Source organism: Sebastes umbrosus, chromosome 2, assembly GCF_015220745.1.
Source record: "Sebastes umbrosus isolate fSebUmb1 chromosome 2, fSebUmb1.pri, whole genome shotgun sequence".
Lineage (NCBI taxonomy): Eukaryota > Metazoa > Chordata > Actinopteri > Perciformes > Sebastidae > Sebastes > Sebastes umbrosus.
Genome location: NC_051270.1, coordinates 25576770 through 25604174, shown reverse-complemented (window position 1 = coordinate 25604174; position 27405 = coordinate 25576770). Strand labels below are relative to the sequence as shown.

Here is a 27405-nt window from a genome sequence, read left to right as displayed (position 1 = left end):
TCATCCGAAAATTGTAGTGAAAATCAAAAACTGTGCTCATAAAAAAAGAGTCATAATGTATGAGTTAGCATCACTCGGGCTTTATCTTTATCTTCCCTGTAGCATATGATCATGTATTATGTGTGTTTCTTGACCTTCACTCTTTTAATCTGTTGGTATCGATTAGAAACCAGAAGGTCCCGCCCACCTGCTCCGCCGTCATCTCGCCACGTACAACTCACTGCAACCTAACTTGCTAGTCCATTTTTGAGGGACAGCTGGATTGACCAATGAGGTTAACGCTACCACTCACTCACACAACCTACCCTGCTGACTAGCTCACACAGCTAGCCGCCGACACAACTCCAGCTGAGAGGAAGCAGAGCAGATGAGCTCCAGGATCCATAATAAAGTGAGTATACAGGGAAAACGCTCACCTATGGAGCTCTGTAGTGAAGCTGTTGACCTTTACTGTTTAGTGTCATGAACATGTTGTGCTCAGACTGACAGGAACATGAGTAGTTTAGGTGCTTGACTGTGATTAGCTCAATCTGTCAGTGGCAGAGCTAAAGCTACACCAGCAGCTTCCTCTGCATAGATCAGCAGCTAGACAATAATATGCAACCTATGTGCAGGCTAGAGGAGCTATTATAATCAGGGTACATGAGGAAGCTGGCCACACAACCACCCATGTTGACTGTTTATCTTCACATACTGTATATAATGTAAATAATACTATAGTATGTATAACTGTTCATTAATTGTCTTCATTTTCCAGATGTGTTGGAGCAGGGCCCTTCTCACCGGCTGGATTCCTCTGTTGCTGGTCCAGATGTTGTGTTTAGAGGCAGTGCCCATCAGTATGGATAAGACAAAAGTCCTCCGAGAGCCAGAGATAAAAGCCGAAGAGGCTCCAGCTAGTGTGGTAAGAAGACACAAGATGTATACACATAATAATAATAATGCACATCATCATTCCTGTTATTTTGTCTTACAGCCAGGGAATGAAGTTAACCTTTTTCCTCACCTGTCACTGCAGCAGGTCACTGAACATTTCTACCAGCCACTCATGTTTTTTCTTCTGCCACTTCTGAAATCTAGGTAGAACACTTTAAAATAGTAAACACTGAGTCAGTGGTACCAGACCGTAGAATTATGGAATATATCATGTAACCTTAATGCATGACTATATTTGTTAACACTTCATTTTACAGGTCTGCAAATTTCATGGTAATTAGGTGATAAATAGCAAGTTACCTATTTTAAATTTCTATGGAATTACTGCCAAATTACCCCAATATTTATCTCAAAATTGATCGAAAATTACTTTATTATGAACATAATTTAATAATTATATGCTAAAACAGTATATAATTGTTAAAATAGGGCCCTTAGGCTTGAGAAGCGGCTGCTCTTCATCGGACTTGGAAAACCAAAACTAATAGAAGACTCTTCTGATCAGGCACAAATCTCACCATTGTGTGACTTATTGTCTAAACAAATGTAACCTGGTAGCTAATGTCATGATTCAGGGAGTTTGTTTAAGAAATTTCAAAGAAGTTATTTTCTCATTATTATCTATTTACCAGCAGACATGGAAATAAAGCAACACAATTAACTTTGTATTCTTTTCCTGGAAATGTATTAAATAAATTACCAGCTATTGAGATATAGTGTACCTGTAAAATGAAGTGTTACCATATATTTAATTTAGGCCTTAGAATTGCTTTTTAAAAATAATATGTCTTAATATAAGGAAAACCTGTCTGCCATGGTGGCAGGTGACCTGAAGTTTTCACCTGCCACAGCCAACATTTACCCTGTATTTGGCAGGTGGCAGGTGCTAATTGCATTCCCTGCTTACAGCCATAGTTGGTAGCAAAAACAATAGATTCAACAATAGATTAAAGAGTCTACACCAACATTTTTATCTGGCTTTGATAATTAATTGTTACCATCTTTTTAAATCAACTACAAATCCCAATTCTACAGCTTCTCAAATATGGAGATTGTTTTTCTGTTTCGTATAATTATGAATATTTAAGAATGTATGTAGGCTTTGGTAACTTGGAATAGGCCTTATTTCATTTTATACAGAAAATTACTAATCAATGTTCAGAAAATAAGGAGCATAAATAACTTGTTAGTTACAGCCATGGTGTTGTGCAGTTATGTCGCTGTTATCAGCTGCTTCACAGGCAGTAAACAAGAGAGAGCTTGGTAACAGCACCCAGATTAATTGAAATGAGAGATGGCCTTATGTCTCTAGCGCTACAATTAAATTACCTCAATCAGACACTCCACTCAAAAATCACACATCCATTTCATCATCAGTACAACAGCTCCAGATGTCGTTGCTCTGTCTCTGATTTCTGCCTCAGGAGGAGTTTGTCCATGTTAAATATTGACTTACTGGGTTAACAGAGCTTAAACAAATACCATGTAGATTGTGTCTTGAGGTGAGAATGCATACAAATGCAACCTTTTTTATGGAGAGTTAAATAAGTGGTCTTTAACTACAGAACAGCTGCAGCATATGGCAATTTGCAGAAGGCAGTAATACAGTTTGTAGACATTTATAACAAAACCTGTTATCTCTACATCAAACATCTGGACAGAGGATCTGTTATGTTGGTCAGCAGACGCGTATCCCGTCACTCACTTACACAGTCTTCACTACATCAGCCCTCTTGAAGAAGTGCTGACATTAAAACATAATAAACAAAAAGTGATGATCATTGTAGGATTACTTGGCGTGTTATGTGTAATATACAATTAAGTGACATTTGATTTGTTCCATTTTATAGGACACAGGACTCCACTACGACCGCTACCTCAGGGAAGTCATTGATTTTCTAGAGAAAGATCAGCATTTCAGAGAAAAGCTCCACAATACAGACATGGAAGACATCAAGGTATCCTGCTTTTCTTTTGTTTAGTCTTATCAGCCATGTGTAAACTACTCGTACATCATTACTCTGACTGGTAAATTATGGGCTTTCACTTTATCGTGGATTTGTTAAAGATCTTATTGATAACATTTATATATAGGCTCTGTGGATGTATTCAAAAATAATACATCTACAGAGCCTTTAGAAAGGTGCCGAATAAAAATATGTCTTTTCTTGGAAAAAAATAATTATGATTGTGAATTAATCATTTAAAAAATGTTGGCAGGGTCTAAAATGAATATTTTGTTTATATCTGTGGCATATATCTGATGTTTGGAATAATATTAGTGAAAGGTTGAATTTATCTATTTATTACATGTACTGCTATAACTCTTAAGTGTTCATTAACACAAGCTGACACACATTTATTGATGTATAATACAGCAAGGTAAGCTGGCCAAAGAGCTGGACTTTGTCAGCCATCATGTCAGAACAAAGCTGGACGAGTTGAAGAGGCAGGAGGTGAACAGACTCCGAACTCTGATTAAGGCCAAGCAAGACCTTGAAGGAGGGAACGGTATGTTGTGCAACAACATTTATATTTCATTTTGATCTATATTTAAAGTTAGATGCTACAACTTAACTAGAACTTAAAGGTGAATAAATTATAAGGAAAATTCTATATCTGTATATGTTGTTATTTATGTCATTGATTCCTCCCTGAATAGACATCGCAGTGGACCACCAGGCTCTGCTCAAACAGTTTGAGTACCTGAACCACATGAACCCACATACATTTGAAGTGGATGACCTGGATCGGCTCATCAGATCGGTAAATCTCATTGCTACTTCATGTCATAAAGAATGTTAAATTGAGGACATGTTCACACTATTTCAGTTTTCATTTCAGTTCATTATTAGCACAAATTGTCAAGATTGAGTGGAAAAGTTTAGGCCTGCTCCTGTAGCTCAATTGCTGTTCAAAGACAATTCCATTTCTTATTAATAATTTTAATTTTATTAATAATTTTAAAATGCATGACGTCATGCATACGTCTTTACAAGTTGGTTTTCATACCTAATTGAAGCAACAGCATGAATGGAGCCTGGGGGGGTAGAAGCATTCAGACATCTCAGTAAACAGTACTATATGCTGAATGCATGCAGATAAATAAATAAGCTTAGTTTAGTTTCCAGATGGGCTAACAACGTGGAAAAAAAGGGTAATTTCCCCTTTAACTATTAGGTAGGACATTGTACCATATTAATTTAGAAATTTCAATCAAAGCGGATTTCTAACCTTTGTCATTTTTCCCCCAATGTGTAAAGGCCACTAAAGATCTGGAGAACTACGACAAAGAGAGACACGAGGAGTTCAAGAAGTATGAGATGACGAAAGAGCACGACAGAAAGGAACACCTGAAAACGCTGGATGACGACGAAAGGAAAAAAGAGGAGGAGCACTATGAGGAGATGAAGAAGAAGCACGCTGACCACCCTAAAGTCAACCACCCGGTGAGTCTGATTGAGGTGCACACACGCACGCACGGCTGACAACCTGACACACAGACATGATGTGTTTTGTTTCATGAAGAGAAACAGATTAGTCCAGACCAGTACATGGTTGGTTTTGGGTTTCTATGGAGTGTATGTCCAGTATTGACGTGAACTATCTACTAGAATGTTGAAACGTGTTGTTATTTATCCAGATGTAATTCAAATGTGATTTTGCTTCCATGTTGCAGGGTAGCCAGAATCAACTGAAGGAGGTGTGGGAGGAAGCTGATGGCTTGGACCCTGAAGATTTTGACCCCAAGACTTTTTTCAACCTGCACGGTGAGACCTTTATCCACCGGCAACTGTAAAGGCGGAAGGGATGATGCTCATTTATACATAATCTGCCTGCCGAGGGGGAGTGAGGGAGTTTAAGTATCTCGGGGTCTTGTTCATGAGTGAGAGTAAAATGGAGTGGGAGATGGAAAGGCGGTTCGGTATAGCGCCTGCAGTTATGCGGGCGCTATACCGGACCGTTGCTATTCCTTGCTAATGGTGTATTTGTTCATCACAGTCTTTTTCCTTTCTTTCTTTATACTGCAGATACCAACGGAGATGGCTATTTTGATGAACAGGAACTGGAGGCATTGTTCACTAAAGAGGTAAGTAAAGCCATGGCATCTGAAAACGTGTCACGTTTCAGTGAACGGTCTTTGCACTGACTGTTGGTCTCTGTGATTTTTAGCTGGAAAAAATCTATGACCCCACCAATGAAGAGGATGATATGGTGGAGATGGAGGAAGAGAGGCTGCGTATGAGAGAGCATGTTATGAACGAGGTACAGTCAGTTGCACGGTTACATGAGATAGTTTTTTGCATATGCATAGAGCCTCCCATTTGTTATCTATTGCCTTGACAGTCAATAAATTATAGTGTATGTGATTTATTTCTTTGCATTAAGCTCTTCGCTCCCGTCTTCCTCATAGGTGGATTCTAACAAAGACAGACTGGTCTCGTTAGAGGAGTTCCTGGTTGCTACAAAGAAAAAGGAATTCTTGGAGCCCGATAGCTGGGAGGTGAGACGCAATATATTTATCACATCGACAGTAATGTCATCTTAAAAGAAGTAGGACTGTAATAAGCTGGTGCCACGTCCACTCTGTGCTCCTCAGACCCTGGAGCAGAACCAGGCTTACACAGACGAGGAGATGAAGGAGTTTGAGGAGCATCTTACTCAGCAGGAACAGGACCTCAACCAGAAGTCTGTTGACCTCCAGCAACAGAGAGAGGAGCTGGAGAGACAGCAGGAGCAGCTGAATGCACAGAAAGTAGAGCTGCAACAGGTACGGAGTGGTACACAGTTATCGGAAATATTGTAGTTGCAGGCGAGGTTTGATACAGTAGCTTTATTCCAACAGTGAACTGTTCTCATCCAAACTTGATTCTGTAAGTTTATAGGAAAATGTAGTTCTGTAGGAGGTTTCACCTGAACAAGACACCAAATCTGTGGGTAGAATCTCAGTGTAACTACGTTTTCTGACTTAATTACCCTCTGTATTTAAGCTTAAACTGACTCTGACTATCCACAGTACTGTGTGCATTCACCAAATATAACAATATGAAAACTCGTTACAGGCAGTCGAGCACATGGAACGGCTGAAATCACAGAAAGTAGAACCCCCTCCAGAGGTTCACGGTGAGTTTCGATCGCAGCCTTTTGTCTTGTGATTTTACCACCTGACCTCTGAGAGTGTCAAACTGTTTCCTTGTTACAGTTGAAGGAAATGCCATCCCAGAGATGCACGAAGTCGACCTCCAGCTGCATCCTGAACATGAGGCCCAACAGCAAGGGCATCATCTTGCACCCCAAGATCCTCAATATACACCTCAGGAACACCATGAACAACATCAAGACCTGGCCCAGCATGGTCTGCCCCAGACACACCACGATCTGCCACCAGGCCACCAAGAAGCTGCACAGGGCCAGCAGCTTAACCTGCCATAACAATGCTGTCAGAACTTGAACCTCCACAAACCAGACTTTTCGCAGCACCTCCACTCCAGCGTGCAGAGGAGCAGTTCCTCCTGCGTATTAGGGCCTCTTTAACCAGCATGACTTAGGGGTTTGGAGGGCACTTGAGATGAAGGAGAGCAGAACGAAAGGAATCCCTGCTGAATGACACCGGTGTTTGATAACTGTAATCCTTGGATAACATAACAGAATTACAATAGTAAAAATGACCAACCATGGACGTGCATAATTACATTTTCAAGGAGTGTTTGATTACAGAAATTATCCAGAATGTTTGGTAATACAATTATACAAAAATATAATATTTGTGAGCCTTCTTTACCCGATGTTTGTCGTACAGAACCTCTAACAATGCTACTGGCTCTACAACCTGATATGTCTGAGCTAAGAGCTGGTTGGATATGTACAGTGCAGCGGTTGAGGGGGATAAGGTGTAAAAAGTCATTTGAATTTTGAGTTAGATTTTCTGACTTGACTATCAAGATACCCCCAAACACTTTAAAAAAAAAAAAGAGTTTACATGTGTGACTTATGGTGAAATGTGTTTCACTGGACTACATCAAACATTTTAGAAATTGAGTGCAAGAGACATTTTTAAGATTTTCTATTACAGCATTAAGAGCCTGAAAGACAAAAAGGCACTATAGCAATTTTACCCAATGTGCATCATTTTGACACCCTAATCAGAACTATTTCACCTAAAAAGTAAAATTAAGGACTTTTTGATGCAAACACGTATAGTATTATGTAATCATAACCCACAAGGGTCTGGTCCGATCTGTCGAAAACATTTTATTTCCATCATCTCTAGCCGCGACTGTCACAAAATATTCCAGTCTTTTAACCAGAAACGCCCTCATGAAGCCAGACTGTTCACTTTTCAAGACTTACCAATACTTTTGCTACTTTCTTAATGTTTCATATGTTTCATCAGATGTTTACCGACCTTGAAACACATCTGATTTTTCTCAACTATAAAGACATCGGGCACAGGTCTACAGAAACACTGCAGCTGCTCTCCGCTGACTTAAATGTCAACATAGATAAAGGTGCTAGGTTCTTTAAATAAAGATAGGTGTGGAACATCCCTCCATTCAACAACTATTTCCCCTCCGTCATTACAGCCCAAAGTCCTGCAGATGCTTACATGATGGGAGCTTTAGGTTACTTACCTCTGAAATAATCCATTTGCTTTCAAAAGTATGATGGGCATTTCGATTTTGGTCTATTGTTCATACATAAAAAGTGTATGTGACATGTTTATATATATATATGAGTTGGTCATGGTTTTTACTTTGTGTTAATATAACAAGTTTCGCTGGTTTAAGGTGTAGACTTTTACTCCGGTGTCTTTCTTCACAATTTTCTGCGTCAAAGTATTTTGCTGGATTTAATAAACTAGTTCAGTTAATTTAAAGATTTTATCAGAAAAAAGGGCAACGCTGAGTCTGATGATACCGCTGTCTTTTAATTACCTGATTAATATTGTCTGTTAAAGTCAAAGTGTGACATCGTGAAAACCTCTGAATTTGCTTTCAGTCTACGTTGTTGTATTTGGCACCAGATGTGTATTACTTGGTTTTAATTTGAAAGACTCGGCATGGCATATTTCCCCACATATGACCAGTTTGGTGTAATTGCTGTTCTATCCAGGTTGCTTTTTTCATGTAATGTGGTTTCTTCTAGCTGTTAGACTGTGACCATGGCAATCGGCTGTTTACCTATTGCCACTTTTTACTGAAGAAAGCTTCATTTGCATCCAGTGAGATAACAGGTCTGACATATTGTGGTTTTACTTTATACAAAATTTAGATATGGAATATGTTTCATTTTTTTGTGGTGTCATTTGTTTTCTGTGTGCCAAGTGTTCCTTTGAGACAATACTGCATCATAATTTGCACAAAATGTACAGATTGCGTTTTTCCGATCGCTTGCTGCTGGATAAAATACAGTCATTTGACAACCTCAGTTCAAGATAATAAAACAGTTATTATGACCTTTCAGTTTGTGTAACAGATTTTTATCACTTAATGAATTACCCATCAAACTCTTACAGTACATTGTACACAGTTAAGTGGATAATCCACACAAGCAATATATTAAAAAATGTAAAGCAATGGCACCTTATTTGTTGAAACAGAAAGCTTCAGTATGACCGTAGAAGAATGGACCCTAATACTGTAGTAGGATTTAATTAGCGATGTTTGTTCTTACCAAGTTTATTCCGAGCGAAGGCATGAGCTACTAATGTGCAGGCTTCATTTTTCTGTATACATGTAGTACAAGCCACATCTTTGAGTGAACAGGCTGAACACAACACATAGCCTTCACCAATTTACACTGGCATTGTCTCATTTTTCAACAAACAAATGGATGCCATCAAAGTAATTTGAAAAAATGCTGTGAATCCTCATAGTGGCTTTAATTACCTGATTACACTGACAGAAGAAAGACTACTGGTACTCCCATCTGTCATAGGTTCGAAGGGCTGAGTGACGGGCAGGACCCGTCTCGCCAGACACACCAGAAGGTAATAGAACACAACTTTATTGAAACAGTCTCAACCAATAACATCAGCGTACAAAGAGGTGTTGGCGCAAGAGGTGACGGGGGGTAAAAAAAAAAAAAAAATGCCTTTATGGAAATTATAAGATCAAGAGGAAAAAGTGTCTGACAGCACAGGGCAGGAGAAAGTCATTCTCATGGAATCAGATCGACAGTGGCAGGGTATTTTTTGCATTTATTTTGTACAAAAAATAAATTAATGAAATCTTTCAAGTTTACAGGAATATCTATTTGTTGTTTTTATATCACACAGACTTGCTGATAATCCTACATGTGGTGAAGTTCAGCATTTTGTGTTAGAACATTAAGAGGATCTAGACAGACCAAAGCAGGCTGACTCTGATAAGTATGCCAAGAGTTAAAAAAATAAGATTACCAATGAGAAACAAAACATTGTTATAAAAGTGAGCTGGGGCGAACACATTCAAAAATCCTGAATGTTAAACGTGGCGCGACTTGACGGTCCTTAGGATCCTTTTAGGATCGCATTGTTTGAGCATTTCCTCTCGACAAACCTCGAGCTCCTTGGGCAGCTCCCCGCTTGTAGTTTTGTTGGTATCCCTCCTTGAAGAAACAACAGGGATTTTACAATAACTGGCAATCTTACAAATTTGAAAATGTACTGAATAACAGATATTATATGAGTTTTTTGGTACATAAAGTGTATTATGTTAATAAGGAAAGGAACCCTTACCCGCTGGTAGGTGTTATTGGAATAGTCCCGAGACGTATTAAATTGGGTTTGACCATAACCGCTGCTGGGAGCGTTTGAGAAAGGAGGGCGATAACCTTCATATCCCCCTGATGACAAAATACATTACAATTAACAGCTGACTTGCATAACAACATGTATTGTGTCATTACCAGGCCTGGAATTTCATCATTTTAGGGGAAAGGCCACTTGGCCTGATGTTGTCAAGTTTTTGAGGGCACAAAGGCCAAATGCCAGGGCAGCAAGGCCATCAAATAAAACAATGATTTTAAGTCCACGGAAATAATTAATTTAACTTAAGGGTCAAGAATGATTTTATTTCAAATACATAGTATAACTATCAGTGAAATAAAAGATTTTAAAAAGCTGTTTATTTCACAAAAATAATTTGGTATTTACAAATTCCCATTTGTGAGTTCATTATTGTTGTTGTTATTTTCTACTTTGTTGTGCTGTATCCTACATACAATTAAAAAGTCAATACCATTAAAAATTCAGTTATGAACAACATGGATCAAAGATTTGTGGTTGTGTTTTAGCTGTTAAAAATACATTCATCCTTGTACTTATTTGTATCTATAGTTCACATACAGTGGTATACACTGGTGAAATTCCTGCCCTGGTCTTAACAGTGAATCATGAGGCCACATGATATTGTATCTCTGTAAAACATAGTTTGATGCTTGTACCTCTGAATCCATTGGAGGAGCCCCGGTATCCGTTCATCATGCCACGGCCGGTCCTGGGTCCGCCCCTGGGCACAGCCCTGCTGTTGTAAAAGGACTGACCTGACTGTCCAAACCCTGCGCCTGGAGAGGACTCTTCATGGCCTCCTGTTGATGGCATGACCTGGTCTTGGGGCTGGAACCCACCAACAACTGGACAGAAGCAAACGAAACAGGAGATTTTATAAGTTTATGATGCAGTAGTCGGTGGTTAGTTACGCAGTTTAAAACAACTTTCTGCAAGCTGAAAAGGCAGCTTTTTTAGCTTAATGGCATGCTGATTGACTCCTATTGCAGCTTTATTGTCACTGAAGGGATATCTTGACTAGTAGCATGGAACCCGTTGAAATCCCGACACATTATTTTTACCTTGTGCACACAAGTAAGGGATAATGTACAGCGAGCCGGTCATTGCTGTGAAATAAACCCAGAGGGTCTTGCATTGTTCTGAAGAAGTTTGTTTCACAAAAATTACCTGCCAGCTGTACATTATCCAGCTTATTACACTGCTACTTACTGAAGGAATCAATAATTTGACACAAAAACGATCCGCCAGAGTCCAACATCAGAACTGCGCCCATAGCAACGGTCTGTTATACATAGCAACAGTCTGTTATACATAGCAATTGTCTGTTATGAAGAAATAACAGACCGTAGAACGCTGTGATTGACCAATCAGAATCCAGTATTCAACAAAGCCGTGTAATAAACAATGTCAACTTCTTGGTCTGAAGATATGCAACCAGCCAAAGCTATACACTCACCTGACTGGAATGTCTCCTGTGGGATGTCAGGCTGGTCTACAGTACTCTCTGACTGGCTGCTAAAGCCCTGTCCATAGCCACCAGGGAACTGGCTGGGCGGCTTCAGAGGATCTGCTTGGCCATCAGTGGCTGGAGGTACGGGTGCATTCAGATTAAAGACCTGAATAGGGAGAGAAAAGTTTTTGTATCACAATTACAATTTCCATAGAACAAGATGTACTGTAGGTCTGGGAGATGAGGGGACGTGTGAAATTGTTGCCCGTTTAGATGGTGTTCCGATAATTAACCATTTTTTTGCTGCTACTAATAAGTCGTGTTAACTGGCCTTAAATATTTTATTTACTTTGCTAACCCAGCGCAGCGATATACCCCATCCTACCCATCCTCTCCATCCTCTCCATCAGAAATTCAAAAGGAGTAAAAGATCAAATAGCAGATTCCTGCAGAAAAAATTAGAACAACGAGGTATAGCAAATCTTTTGTGTCGACGGCAATTAGACTTCTAAACTAGAGGTAAATAGGCTGTAGACCACCCTATACTGTATACTGTTAGGTTTTTATATGTTGTTTTTATGAGACATGGATATGACCACATGAATTTCCCCTTGTGGGATAATAAAGTTGACCTTTGACCTTTGATGTTTATGGAAAGCTGCGGCGACTGCTCCGAGCTCAGAGAGCTGAGGCTGCTTTGATTCTTCAGCTAAGAGCGGCCAAACTAAAAGTTGGTGATAGTTTAACTTTTAGCGGTGAAGTGCAGCCAGAGAGGACCCACAGCCAATCAGTAAACAGATCCTGTGACTCCTGTGACATGCTGACCTAGGTTAAAAAGAATGTCTTCCTGCCTGAAACACATGAACACGCCTCCCGGATGCAGAAAAATGTCATTATTGTGGCGAGCTCACTTCGGTGGTTCATGATGTGTACGGAACCTGACGGTTTTCAACAGAATGTATTAAATAAGTCCAAACATGTTCACTGTTGTATTGTTCACTTAGACCCAGAGAGAAGGCGTACCGCTTGCACTGACTGGAAGGGTGCGGCGTTGACATTGATGCCTCCAGTGTGGGTGGGTTTGGAGACAGGTGGGAAAGCAGGGGACAGGGAGCATGGGGCGGGGGACTGCTCAGACGACAGAGACATCGAGGCCTGAGGAGGGGGGGAAGGAGGGAATCAAGAAGGTAAGGAAACAAGTGTTGAGGAGAGGTCAGCAGGAGAGATGGGATCTTTGATTTTGCACCTTAAAGCTCCCTTCTACCATATCATCATATTCACATGATTCCAATATCACCCTGTAATACACAGTACATAAAATCATGACATGTCAGAGAGCATCACATTTAATCCACATTGTAGCGCTTTTAAAAATACGATCCACATAATACAAGAAATAACCCGTACTATCACTCTTTCAGGCAAATCAAAACAACCGCTTCCTGTTGTGCTTCCACTCGACTTACTTGTGAGGATTCCTGTGGTCCAGACACTTCACTTGTCTGAGGAAGTCTGGACTCTGAGTGGGCTGTTTGGAAGAAGAAAAAAAAGAATGTTACTAACTGATGCATTATAGGCTTTTAGGATAATATATCCACATCACAAAACAGTGACGAGACCCTCCTCAGCGAGAGAATCTGTTCAGAGTCTAGGTAAATTAACTGGCACTCACTTGAAGGGCAGCCCAACTGCTGCAGGTCAACAGTCTGCCCAGGCTTCATCGGCTGGGCGGACACGATGGCTGGGTCCAGAGCTTGGCCGTCAAACTCCAAAATGGAGTCCTGGGAAACCCAAACAACAGTTGCTGGGTCATGGATCAGATGTAGGGGCGGCGCAGTGGCAAATTGAATTGAGGCAGATCTGGGTTAAGTCTCCTATGTAAGCAAGAATTTGCCCTGCTCATGGCTTTGAAATGAGCTGCTGAGAGAATACGGCTGGCTGAGACAGTATCCTCTTTTAAATCTTTTCCTAAAATACACTTTTACTTTTGCAGTGCCCGTTCAAAACATGCCTGTTCAGAACGGGCCGAATGCTTAGCCTGTGGTGTTGCTGCTACTCATAGTCAGAAACACTGGTGAAATACACTATGATTCACGGGGGAAAACACCAGGGGCAGATTTTATTGTTAGGCAAGATAGGCAACCTGGGCTTCGGGGCCCAACTAAAAGGAACCCAATCAGCTATTATGATGTTTAGATATGAAAATTATTGAATTATGTTACTATTCTAACTCATCAAACCCCAGAATATCTTACAAAAAGCCCCCAAAGCATGTAAAGAAATATGCAACTCGACTGTATACTACTTAATGTGTACTTCTTCAGAGGAAAACATTGAAGTACTACATTTACCGGACAGAGAAATGTTACTAGTTACGTTGCAGATTCAGATTAGCCAACATTCCCAGTTAGAGAAAGGGTGAAAAGTAAAGCTAGACGGTGTTTGCCATCACTAAATCCGCCCCTGAAGAACACACCCAAGTCGGGGTTACTCGCAGTCAGAAACATTGGTGAAATAGCGGACGTAATTAGTCAAGTATTAGTCGCTTTTTTGGACATAACCACTGCGGTTATAAAGTAGCGCATGGATTTAATCGGAGGTATTTTGCTGGAGGTAACGTTATTAGTGTCATAAGTTAATTTTAAGTCTTATACCAGGGAAATACAGTCTTACACTCGGTGGAAAAACACACAGGCCGGTGAAATACAATTGATTCTGCTTCCAGTTGGCTATATGCTTGTGTTGATTCCAGGGAAGTGAAGAGGAGCCCGGGGAACTGCAGTGAGCTGTAGTCAATGAACCGCAAGCTGCCTGCTGCGGACGACATGCTCGGCTTAGTCTGCAGAGCCCTGAAGCCCCGCACACGCTTGTTTATGCAAAGTTTATTAATATTGAACGTGTCGTGAATTCAAATTACACCAAATTCATCAAAGCACTTCCTTGGGTCCCCAGCAATACACCCGCCAAGTGTGAAGTAGATCGGAGGAGTGGTTCTCAAAATAAGCGAAGGACATAGAGATTCCTTGCTTTATAGTTGGATGTAATTGGAATTTGTTTGACCTTATTTTATTAGTAATCTGATCCCATTTAATGTCTTTTACCTACGTTTTTCCATTTCCGTTTATTATTGTAGGTTTATAAGTTTGTTTCCACGTGTGAGACATTATAATTTGTTTTTTGAAAAGTGCCATAAAAAAAATGTTTTACTCATACTCATATGTTCTTTCTGTACCTGACTGCTTGACAGTGACCTCCAAGTGAAAAAAGACAATTTCACTATATGAATCACGTAGGTATGTCAATGTTTGAATGACACATTAAGTGTCTGAGAAGCAACAGCACTGAGCAGGGGTCTCATTTATAATCATTGCGTACGCACAATGGGCCTTAAATGTGCGTACACCACTTCCAACGCAACAGTTGTGATTTATAAAAACACATGACGGGAGAATGTGCACTGTAAGGAAACTTGTGCGTACGCACATTATGGAGGCAGGGGAAACTGGCGACGCAGATGGTGAGGTGGTGAACTGAAGCCAGACTGTAGAAATTAAATGTGATTATATGTATAATGATGCCCCTCACACATTTAACTTCACTTCATACTTATATCCATTTTATCATAAACATTTAAACCAGCAGTGTTATTTGTGCTCGTGAGTCATAACTATTCCATAAGCACCTTACAAATGTAAAAGATATAAACAAACTCAAATCAAATTCTGCTCATATCTCATCAGCGCTGTCTCACCGTCATGCCCGACACTCGTGGTCAGCTGTGGAGCAGCTGTTGAAATCATCATCATTGGGTTGTAGGAATCCAAGATTATATGAAATAGCATTAAAGAGTGGCAGAACAGAGCGCTAATAGCTTTAATAATATCTTCTAATAATGTGCATATATCAGCAAGTATATTAGTTTTCATAAAGTTGTTGTGTGAAAAATCGCTGCAGTGAACAAGACATGACTTATTCATTTATTTATGGTTTATTAGATAAGGACAGGGACAGGGACAGGTACAGTATACATGGACAAAATGAAAAAACAGCTATCCGATGCAACTGTGTCTCCAGTGCGCCACCGCTGTGCGCCACACACACTCCGCTTCCTCCAGTCACCTCCACCCGGCACATCTTCACCACTATGGATTGTGTAAATGAACAAAGTGTGTAAATAAAGCCAGTGACAGCTTTCACACAATCACTCCATATCCTCATGATCATTATCAGTCCAAATCTTAATGCAGGCCAAGTTCACCATTAACAAACTTAAATAAATAAATAAATAGTGTTCACCTATCAAACTTCCTTTTTCAAATGATATCCAGGTGGTGGATATTAGTGATTGGCAAGTTGTGAATCGATCCGTCTGATGGCTGTAAACATATAAACACAGCGGTGACACTCGTAACATGCTGCGTAGTGGATATACCGGCACTGAGGACTACGTGACGTGAATGAAAGAATTAGGAGGGGAAAAAGTGTCCTCTTACAAGCACCGATCTCTGTGTCAGAAAAAATGCTTTTCTTGGTCTTCCTCTCGGTAGTTGCCGTGATTCACCGTAAAGATCCACTGATCAACAGGCTCATTTACATACAGAAACATTCATGAGGTGCTTTGCATCGACCATTTATGGTTGAATGTGGGCGTTTAGAGAGCGGAATATGAGGCGGATCCAAGCACGCACATTTCAAGGTGGACTGAATTTATAAAGGGAACATTGCCTGCAGGTGTGCGTACGCACAGTTTTAGAAGTCAGATTTTTTTTGGCGCACGCCATTTTCGGCTTTTGTGCGCACGTACATTTTTAGTATGGATCCTACGTACTGTTTTCTAAATGAGACCCCTGGACATTACAGTATACAGTATGCTGGACCTTTTTACCTGCATGAAGTTGTACGTCCCCTGCATTTGGGCCATGAGGTCCTGCACGACCTGCTTCCTGACCACTGGGTCAGCAGCCGGAGGGGGACTGCCGTGGTTCACAGTAGCGGTTGGTTCTGCAGCCAGCTGGGCAGGGGGCTGGTGCTGGAGGGAATTCACCATCTATTCAACACACAGACACGTGACAGACATTAGAATACACACAAATACAAGATGTTGAGAAATATGCACAGTGGCATTAAGAACTGTGCTGATGCAGTGGTGTAGCATCACCTGAGCCTCCACTGTCCACTCCTCCACTTGGTCTTTTTCTGTACTGCTGTACGTAGTTTCTGGAATGAACTGTCTGTTTACGAACTATAACACAAGAAAAAAAACTAAGAAAATGTAACGTAACAAATAAAAAAAAAAAAACGTTCAACTGCAAAGTTGTGATTTGTGGGATTTGTTATGCATTATTAATGCAATACTCATGGAAATCTCACCTCTGTGGTTTCCACTTGAATTGGCTCTGTGTATTTTTCAGTAGCTGATGCTTCTGGAGAAAAAAAGGCAAACATGAAGACAGTTTTCTTACTGGGAAAAAAGAAATATCTCACGCACATATCTGCTAATGTGTTGTTAGTTACCAGGTTCTGATGGCTGCTTCCCAGCCTTAGACTCAGCCACCACAGTCTGCTCCTCTTGCTCCTCTTCCTCCTCACACTTCCCATTCTGATGAGTTTGTGCTCTGTCAAAGTAACCACTCAGCAGCACTTTCTCCAGAGTGTCCTTCAGTGACTTGTCTGGAACAAAGACAGCGTGACAAGTCAGAAAACAAAAGCATGGCTTAATGATATACGTTAGGGGTGGGGGAAAAAATCAATTGAGGTAAGAATCAAGATTCTTATCTTCTAAGATTCTGAATCGATCACAACTTCCAAAAAACTATTTTAAATGTGGGGATTTTTTTCAACAAAAAAACCCAGATATTGCTACTGATGGACAGTACTCATATACACTAGGGCTGTCAACGAATATTCTAAATTTGACAACAGAGTTAAATAGAAAACACGCTTTATATTGTGATAGGCCTATTTACGGGAAATTACTTATAATATAGCCAACAGCAAGTAGGACATTTTCAGGCAATCTCCTTTCAGCCAGCGGCCACCTTATTTAGATTTTTGCAGTGAAATGAGGAGGTATCGTATCAGGTAACTCCTCATTTCACCTTCACGAATCAGCTGTTCCTCGTCCATTGCGGCGGCGCTTTCAAAGCGAGCGACCAATTTTGTTTATGTAACAGGCAACCTTTCTATTTTTAGTATAACTTAAACTTGTTTTTAAAAAAAAATGGAGAAAGTGTTTATTTGTGCAAGTTTTGCATGAATAAATGTTACCTTTTGCCTTTGTGTGTTTAGATTATTGCAATCAGTTGACTGCTTTCATGGCAAAATTTGCCACATCGCCTTTATTAGCGCACAGCAGACTTCAGTAGATCCTGAAAACTACCCCTATGTACTGAGTCAGGTATCAATTTTGAATCTGGAATTGTTTTGAACCGAGACTCAATTTTGAATCGAATCGTGACCCCAAGAATAAAAAATTGAATCGTGAGCTACAGATAGATTCACACCCCTAATATACGTACACATTCATTTTCTAATGATTTGTGTTGGGCCATGATAATACTTACATGTGGTCCCTGCCACAGCCTTGTCCCGGCCTTCAAGCAGTTCCAACAAGTGCAATGACGCTTCTTCATATTGTTCAGTCAACCTGCAAGTTACACAACAGGGTGAATATAGAACTTGGTAGTATGCTATTGGCCCTCAATATCCTTACATCCATTATTTATTACCCAGTTAAACAAATGCAGCTATTCACACATTATAACCATAATTTAAGCAGTGATAATTCTACCGTAAGAACTAAACATAACTTGCGCACACTTAAATATTAGTGGCAGCTCATACCTGACATCATAGTTCCTATCAGGTCCAACCAGCTTGTAAAACTCATCAAGGGATTTGAGGTCAGCGTCACTGAGCAGAGGGGAACCAGTGGCATCAGGCCGTTTAAGGTCCTGCCTGACACTCTCATCTCCCAACTGGTCCAGTAAAAACTGAAGCTCCAACACTGTCTTCAGCCGCCGTTGTTCCATCTCCTCCCGCTGCAGCTGCTCCCGTCTAGCAGTCTTCTTCACTGCCTTTTGAATCTGAACACACAGTCAGACATACGTTTGGTTTCAAAAGGGCTCAAAACAAAATCGTAGAGTCTTACAAGTATTGCTGATGCCAATCACTCTGGTGTTCTCTCTATGACCTCCAATATTTCAAGCTTTTCTGAAGCAGTCTGTATTCAGTGAATACTTGTCATGATTGGTTGTTATGATATCCCTGGTGTAGAGTATCAGTTACAACAGGTCATGGTAACGTTGACATTTGTAAGCAAGATCTCGATATATAATTTGGTTTTATAAAGACTTGGGACTGAGAAGGAACACAGGGTTTCCTGATTTTGTAAGCACTAAATGTTACTCAAGAGCCACTGATTAACCCCAGTAAGTTATGGGAACAATCTTAACTAAGGACTCACCTCTTGACCCAATGCCAGGAAGCTCTTCTGCAATTCTCGAGCAAACTCAAGGTTGTTGGCAATCTCTTGGTACTTCGTCAAGGCATCCTTCAGGTACATCATGGAAAGAAAATTGAGATTTGTGTATTAATTAAAAATGATTTAATAGTCTAATAGAACAGGATACAGTAACAGATAAAGACGCTCTGTTTTTCAGAATGCGGATAACACTGATGAGATTATATTTTAAAAAGGTATCTTTGTTATTATTTTTCATTTATCATTATGTGGGTGTATTAGATTCCATTGCATTTACATTGCAGCAGACTGCAATAAAAGCAAAGCTGTATACAAACTGCCATTGTCTTATCTTACCAGCTGATCCTGATTCAGTTGATCTCCCTTACTCTTCCTCGCCTGACAGTCATCCAGTTTGGACTGTAAGAATATTGAGAAAAATGTGAAACAGACTCATGAACAACAGATGAAGAAATCACATCCTTGCATAACAGAAATTGATCTCGCACACAGCTGGGTGAGAGAGCCTTAAAGGAATACTTCACCACAAATTGGCCATTTGTATATCAATTACTCATTTACTCACTTATGTGTTACCTTGAATTCTTGAAGAAAACTTTGTTTTTCTCGCATGCCTCCACGGTGAACGAAGAATACAAAAACGAAATTGGATTCCAAAATCTATCAATAGATTACCATTGTTTTTTTGGCTGGTGGTGAGTGAAGAAAATCTAGCAGCCACTTGCACATAACACCAGCATTTGGCTGGTGGATGGTGCTAATTTCCAACACTGAGCAAAACGCTACCGTCTCATGCTTGCACTCTGTGAGTCCGTGCATGAGACGGTAGTGGAGGAAGTGTTTTGAATAGTAAGATTTGGGGGGGAAAAAACGTGTTTGGGATGTACTGAGCATACGACTGGATAAACAAGACTTGAATTATACTGCAAGAGTTGTGTGGGAGTTTGTAAACGGATGTTTTGATATAGTTTTGCTGTTGTTAGACTTGGCCTCCATTTACTTTTTTCAATTCATCAAAGATTACTCTGTTTTCGGATTCTCTTTTCACCGCGGAGGAATGTGAGAAAAACAAAGTTTTCTTCGAGAATTCAAGGTACCACATGGGGAGTAATTGATATACAAATGTTCATTTTAAGGGTGAAGTATTCCTTTGTCAATGTGGTTTTATAAGTGAAGGTGGAACCTAGGATAAATCTTTTTTTTTTTTGCTATACACAAGTTATGGCAGTATGGAGGACAAATTAGGACCAAGACAGATAGCTAATTGGCTGCTGCTGTTTGCAGCAAATTGGGGCAAGCTTTCTGAATCTTGAAAATCTAAAACAGTATTTAGTAGAATGATTAGGTGAAATCAAAGACAGTTTCTGACCAAGCTGCCGTGTTCTGGGAAAGGGACAGGACTAGGGACAGACTCAGTTGCTGTTCACTGATGGGCAGTTAACACTGGTTAGCATTTTAAATGTACTATTAGAGCCCACTTAGTAAACCCACTGACATTGAGTACATACTTTAACTTTCTCAGCTTAAAGTAGATATCTTCATCTGTGTTCTCCCAAATTAGTAAAAGGGATAATTATGTCATATCCTGTGCTATGGAAAGAAAGCTTGATGACATCAACTACAACACATACACAAAAAACAAAACACAAATCTCACACTGCTTTGAATTAAACAAGAGAAAATAATGAACTAGAGATACCTTTTTCTTTTCCATATTGCGAACCTTCTTGTCAATCACAGCAAGAACCTGTTTCATGGTCTCAGAATTACTTGCATTTCCCAGGTCTGGAATGGCAGACTGGACAGCATTGTTGCCAACCATCACTGAAGGCATCTATGGAGAGAAAATGTATTATTTGCATTAAAAGATTTTACATTTTCAGTCCTGAGCATAAGCAGAGATTATAGCGATTTAGAAGTCCATCTTTTGAAAGAAGTACAGATGAGATGATAGGATAGGATAGAGGATAGTATAGAGGATAGGATAGGATGAACTTTATTAATCCCCAAAGGGGAAACTGGTTTGCCACCATGCACAAAGAATAGACAAAGACAAAGACACAATACGCCAACTACACAATAGATAACACCACGCAGTTCACTGAAGGGAAGTGCATGGCTCCAACAATGATAAGGGGTCATCGCATGGACTGCTCTGTTCTAAACCACCAATGACAAGGCAAAGCAAGGCAAGTTTAGCATTTCAACAACAAGGCAATTCAAAGCGCTTTACATAAAACACCAACAGCATCGACACAAAGTGCAAAAGAAACACATTATAAAAGGGCATTTAAATGCAATTAAAAACAGTCATTAAAAATCCAATAGATTAGACACTAAAAGACAAAGCTAAATAGAATAAGACAGGTTAATATACTTGAACAAAAGTTACAGTGCAGTGTAAGAAATGATTTAACATAAAGGAGGGAGAATAAGGGTTATGCCCTGCTGTGTATAGACAACCGGAGTGAAAATGGAGAAAATTATAGTTGTACAAAAGTATCTCTAATCCTGCAATCACTGAAAATGATGAGGCAGGTCTCTCATTTTGGGTATTTATACATATGCAGACATGTATGTTATTTATATTAGAATGTTAGCACCTGCCACCTGCCAAATACAGGGGAAATGTTGGCTGTGGCAGGTAAAACTTTCAGGTCACCTGCCACCATGGCAGATAGGTTTCCTTATAATAAGGAATATTATAATAAGGAATATTATAATAAGGAATATTTGAGCCAAATAAAATGATTGGACGGGCTTGGAGTCCTGCGACAGCTACAGATGCTAGACTTTATTCTTTGTTTTGTCAGAGCATTTGATTTATCGATTGGTGTCGGGGTGTAATGAAAATTTCAATAAATATAATAAAACATGTTTTTTGAAGAATATTACCAACTCTAGCTTTAGGTTATATATTCCATATTTCTACTGTTTTAACTAATCTAAAGCGTTCTACATAGATTTCAAAAGTGTCAGACAAAAGTATTGAGTGCCTGGTAGAAAGTTCAGTGACCTGCCACAGTAGCAGGTGAGGAAAAAACTTAATTTCAGATCCTGCTCTACTGTCTGGGTCGACTGCCACCTGACGACAAGGATGAGGATTCACATATAATAGATCTGATATACTGAGATTACCCAGGAAGGATGATGTTATTCACTTTAAGTAACGTTGGTGTGTTTTTTCTCACAGTGCTGTCATTGCTTTTAGGAACTATTTCAGGGGTTAACATCAGGATACTGACACCCACACACCACTGGGACTGGGCAAGTGAAACAGACGTTATCCAGCAAATCTTTGATTTTGGGGCAAAGGAAGGAATAAAACAAGAGTATAATTAATGTTATCCTGAGACATAACATACTATTACGTGTTTACATGGTTAGTTGGGGAACATATACGTGTAAATAAACTATTAATTAGACAGAAGGAAGAAAGCACAAGTTAAAATGTTGGCAAAGAAACGAATAAGGGCCCTATTTTAACCATTATATACTATTTTAGCATATAATTATTAAATTATATTTATAATAAAGTAATTTTCGATAGATTTTGAGGTAAATATTTGGGTAATTTGGCAGTAATTCCAAAGAGGTAACTTGTTAATTATCACCTAATACCATGAAATGTGTCTGGTACCACTGACTCAGTGTTTACAGTTTTAAAGTTTACTACCTAGATATCAGAAGTGGCTGGTAGAGATGATCAGTAATCTGCCACAGTGGCAGGTGAGGAAAAAGGTTAAATTCAGACCTTGCCCAGGATGATGTTATTCACTTTAAGTAACGTTTGGTATGTTTTTCTAACAGTGCTTTAGGAACGTGTTTAATCTGGTCTAGGGGTTAACATCAGGATAGTGAAACCACTGTAAACCACTGGGACAGGGGAAGTGATACCGACGTTATCCAGCAAATAGTCTCTGATTTTGGGGCAAAGAAAGGAATAAAACAAGATTATAGCTACATAATCCTAGTAGCTACGTGTTTCCATGGTTAGTTGTGAATATATACGTGTTAAGACGCTGAAATAAACTCTTAAGTTGACAGAGGAAGATAGAAAGCACAAGTTAAAATGTGGGCCTTCTATTGAAAGTTAGTAACCACAGCTTCCTTTGAGACACCGGCTAACCTTCATCTCACAGATACTAGCACTACTAACACTAACACTAAGTCACCTAATGTCAGTCAGCGTTATAAACATAGTTATCTATCTACTCTTCCAGTAGAGCAACACTAACCACAGCTAGCTACCGTGACATGACATCAGTGTGATAAGCAGACTGCTCCTCTAATCTCCTCTGGCTCCATTGTTAGCGGAGGAGCTAACAGGTCCGTTAAAGGGCCTCTAGCTGATAACCAGAGCTAACCAGATGTGTCATTTACATATAAACCAATTAAAAAACACTTATTCTTTACGACATACTAGAAGAAGTGTCGTCGATACACACGGTTAGTAAGTGTGAAGAACAAAGAGCATGTCTGACGCTGCGTCGCCTCGGTTAGCTCAGTCCGCTCCACTAAAGACGGTTTATTCAACAAATCACAGTTTAATATACATCTATTGTGTGTTGTTATGAATCCATTACCTTTATACTCTTTGTCTTCAAAGAGATTTCCTTCTTTAGCTGTGATAAGAGCAGTCTTGTCCTCTCAGTGGTGTTTCTAGAAGGATGCTCTCAGAGACTAACTAGCCAATGAGCTGACTAGCTGCTGCTCAGCTAACGGTAGCGGCTACAAGGACCCCTCAGCTGGCCTCAAGATTGCCTGACATTAAAGGTCCCATATTGTAAAAAGTGAGATTTTCATGTCTTTTACATTATAAAGCAGGTTTAAGGTGCTATATAAAATACTGTTAAACTATCAAAAAGCTCAATAAACAAGAAACACTCCGTATTCAGAAATTGTGCGTTTGAAACAAGCCGTTTGGATTTCTGTCCATTTGTGATGTCACAAATATACAATATATACATCAGTACACGGTTTTAAACGTAAACATTCTACATGTGTCCCAGTTTATTTCCTGTTGCAGTGTATGTCAATAACAAGATTCAAGATTCAAGATGTTTATTGTCACGCCGGTTGTACAGGTACAAACGTGTGAAATACTTTTTGCTGGGAAGCTCCATTAAAATAATAAGTTATATTACATTTACATTACAATTACATTTACATTACAATTATAAAGAAGAAATATTTTGTACAAGGGCATATTAAGAATATATACAGGGATATTAAGAACATATACATTAAGAACATATACAGTATAAGATATAGTTTTGTGTGAGAAGGTGTCGTGTCGAATTATCTATTTAACCCTCCTGTTACCTTCAAATTTACTAACATCTTTTATCCTTGTGGTCAATTTGACCCCAGCAATTTAAACCTCCAGAAAATGATAATAATTAAAATTGTTACCCAAGTTTATGTGTCAGGTACTTTATGTTTGTTTGTTGACTACCTAAATAGCCCTTTAAATAAAATCAATATCTTCACAGGAATCATATTTTTGCCGCCCCCAAAGCGTGGGGAAATATCAAAGTTCTCGCGAGAATGATGTTTCACCTCCCCCATGTCCTGTGAACTATCAGTGGTTCTCGCACTACTACAGTTATGGTTATGTTAGGTTAGGGCCCTAAAGCTTTTTGAAGATTATAAAGTTGCATGTTATAGTGACCTCAATATCATCCAAAACAAATGTGTGTAAAATGTTGATATTTCTTACATGTTTTATACAGCTAAAACAGCCTGGGGTCAAATTGACCCCAAAGAACACCGATGCGTACAGCATGTGTACAGGACATTGAAAACATATCATCATTTTAATTTTATGTTTACCCAGTTGTCCCCATTAAATTAGGAAAAGTCATTAAATATGAAGCAAAAAAAATGATGTCAATCATTTATTTAGAGACGTTAAACATTGAATGGGGTCAAATTGACTCCAAAGATAATAGGAGGGTTAAACTATCAAAACGCTCAATATACGGAGAAACACTCACAGCCCCGTATTCAGAAATTGTGCGTTTGAAACAAGCCGTTTGGATTTCTGTCCATTTGTGATGTCACAAATATACAATATATACATCAGTACACGGTTTTAAACGTAAACATTCTACATGTGTCCCAGTTTATTTCCTGTTGCAGTGTATGTCAATAACAAGATTCAAGATTCAAGATGTTTATTGTCACGCCGGTTGTACAGGTACAAACGTGTGAAATACTTTTTGCTGGGAAGCTCCATTAAAATAATAAGTTATATTACATTTACATTACAATTACATTTACATTACAATTATAAAGAAGAAATATTTTGTACAAGGGTATATTAAGAATATATACAGGGATATTAAGAACATATACATTAAGAACATATACAGTATAAGATATAGTTTTGTGTGAGAAGGTGTCGTGTCGAATTATCTATTTAACCCTCCTGTTACCTTCAAATTTACTAACATCTTTTATCCTTGGGGTCAATTTGACCCCAGCAATTTAAACCTCCAGAAAATGATAATAATTAAAATTGTTACCCAAGTTTATGTGTCAGGTACTTTATGTTTGTTTGTTGACTACCTAAATAGCCCTTTAAATAAAATCAATATCTTCACAGGAACCATATTTTTGCCGCCCCCAAAGCGTGGGGAAATATCAAAGTTCTCGCGAGAATGATGTTTCACCTCCCCCATGTCCTGTGAACTATCAGTGGTTCTCGCACTACTACAGTTATGGTTATGTTAGGTTAGGGCCATAAAGCTTTTTGAAGATTATAAAGTTGCACGTTATAGTGACCTCAATATCATCCAAAACAAATGTGTGTAAAATGTTGATATTTCTTACATATTTTATACAGCTAAAACAGCCTGGGGTCAAATTGACCCCAAAGAACACCGATGCGTACAGCATGTGTACAGGACATTGAAAACATATCATCATTTTAATTTTATGTTTACCCAGTTGTCCCCATTAAATTAGGAAAAGTCATTAAATATGAAGCAAAAAAAAATGATGTCAATCATTTATTTAGAGACGTTAAACATTGAATGGGGTCAAATTGACCCCAAAGATAATAGGAGGGTTAAACTATCAAAACGCTCAATATACGGAGAAACACTCACAGCCCCGTATTCAGAAATTGTGCGTTTGAAACAAGCCGTTTGGATTTCTGTCCATTTGTGATGTCACAAATATACAATATATACATCAGTGCACGGTTTTAAACGTAAACATTCTACATGTGTCCCAGTTTATTTCCTGTTGCAGTGTATGTAAATAACAAGATTCAAGATTCAAGATGTTTATTGTCACGCCGGTTGTACAGGTACAAACGTGTGAAATACTTTTTGCTGGGAAGCTCCATTAAAATAATAAGTTATATTACATTTACATTACAATTACATTTACATTACAATTATAAAGAAGAAATATTTTGTACAAGGGCATATTAAGAATATATACAGGGATATTAAGAACATATACATTAAGAACATATACAGTATAAGATATAGTTTTGTGTGAGAAGGTGTTGTGTCGAATTAAGCTATCTATTTAAACTATCAAAACGCTCAATATACGGAGAAACACTCACAGCCCCGTATTCAGAAATTGTGCGTTTGAAACAAGCCGTTTGGATTTCTGTCCATTTGTGATGTCACAAATATACAATATATACATCAGTACACGGTTTTAAACGTAAACATTCTACATGTGTCCCTGTTTATATATATATATATATATGTATATATATATATATATATAAACTTTAAACATATATAACATATAGTCTAAATATACTGGAATCTGCCGATAAAATACCCAATAAGTGTATAATAATAATGTAAGCTTTCAGCCCTGATTGTTTAAGTTTATCTGTAATTTCTTTCAGTTTCAAAGCCTTCTCCACACTGCTAAGAATACAAATGTTTATTCATCTATTTCTATATGTTTTTGTTGCAGTCAATTTTAAATATATTTAGTCTAAATATACTGGAATCAGCCTATAAAATTCCCACTAAGTGTTGGTTTTTAAAAATGAATGTAACCCCCCCTATATTCTCAGAAAAAAAGCAGAGGACATGACCTCAGTCAGTCGGCTTTCAGCCCTGATGGTTAGTGGGTTCACACACATCATTTCACTTTTGCAATGTGCTGGAAGACTGTCATTCTTGAACCACTTATTTCCAAAACATCCCAAAAAGGTTTACTGAATTATTTGAGTATGGCATCATGCAAAAGATTTAAGATCTGAACCCAGCTACTGTTGTTATAAACCGAGTGTAAACTTGGTTAAAAAGAAAAAAAAGGTCCTCTAGTCCCAGGCCCATGATTTCTCTTTGAACAGAAGTTAAATCTCAGGATGTAATAAATTGATGATGGTGTTGGAGGACATAGATGTTCAGACTGAAATAAAAAATGACGCCTCGTGATAGCAAAGCATGAACAGAAGATGGCGCAGGTGTCCCATACACTGGAAGGGTATCAGACTTAAATGTGCTGAAAACCATCCCAAGCCAAGTCCTGTAGCTGATCCTGTGTTCACTGTGGTGGTGCTTTACATGGTTTCTCAGTGGGTGCAGAGGGTACAGTTCAATGTATCAGCAACCATCTGGTGATGTGCACAGTATTAACTGCTGAAATGAAAGAACTTTATAAGCAGCAAGTGAAATACAGAAGTGGAACGGCAAAGAAGAGAGCAGGAGTTTCATCCGATTTTTATATCAGATTTACTGTAATGACCAGGTTTTATTTACTACCAAGCCAAAACACAGT

The 27405-nt window shown here is 39.0% G+C and overlaps 2 protein-coding genes across 5 annotated transcripts; one reads left to right on the top strand and one right to left on the bottom strand.

The window, feature by feature from the left end:
* The first annotated feature begins 188 nt into the window (after positions 1-188).
* nucb2a (nucleobindin 2a) lies at positions 189-8399 on the top strand. The gene is made up of 13 exons (XM_037759750.1): positions 189-391; positions 758-904; positions 2787-2894; positions 3315-3447; positions 3599-3702; positions 4200-4385; positions 4616-4706; positions 4968-5026; positions 5110-5202; positions 5351-5440; positions 5537-5707; positions 6000-6060; positions 6140-8399. Exons 1-13 carry the CDS (start codon positions 368-370, stop codon positions 6367-6369), a joined length of 1497 nt encoding a protein of 498 aa, XP_037615678.1. The 5' UTR covers positions 189-367; the 3' UTR covers positions 6370-8399.
* Positions 8400-8599: 200 nt separating this feature from the next.
* caprin1a (cell cycle associated protein 1a) lies at positions 8600-23383 on the bottom strand. Of its 4 annotated transcripts, none has more exons than XM_037759705.1 (17): positions 23226-23383; positions 20339-20473; positions 18976-19038; positions 18622-18708; positions 18000-18241; positions 17720-17802; positions 16671-16826; positions 16527-16579; positions 16315-16398; positions 16042-16203; positions 12823-12937; positions 12623-12684; positions 12180-12311; positions 11163-11322; positions 10363-10551; positions 9656-9762; positions 8600-9525 (listed from the first exon to the last, which is right to left on the bottom strand). In XM_037759705.1, the coding sequence occupies exons 2-17, from the start codon at positions 20471-20473 to the stop codon at positions 9439-9441; spliced, it is 1917 nt and encodes a 638-aa protein (XP_037615633.1). In that variant the 5' UTR covers positions 23226-23383; the 3' UTR covers positions 8600-9438. The 4 variants fall into 4 exon arrangements, with proteins under 4 accessions (XP_037615633.1, XP_037615644.1, XP_037615655.1 ...); XM_037759716.1 differs by having other exon boundaries at positions 12829-12937; XM_037759727.1 differs by lacking the exon at positions 12180-12311.
* Positions 23384-27405: the final 4022 nt, after the last annotated feature.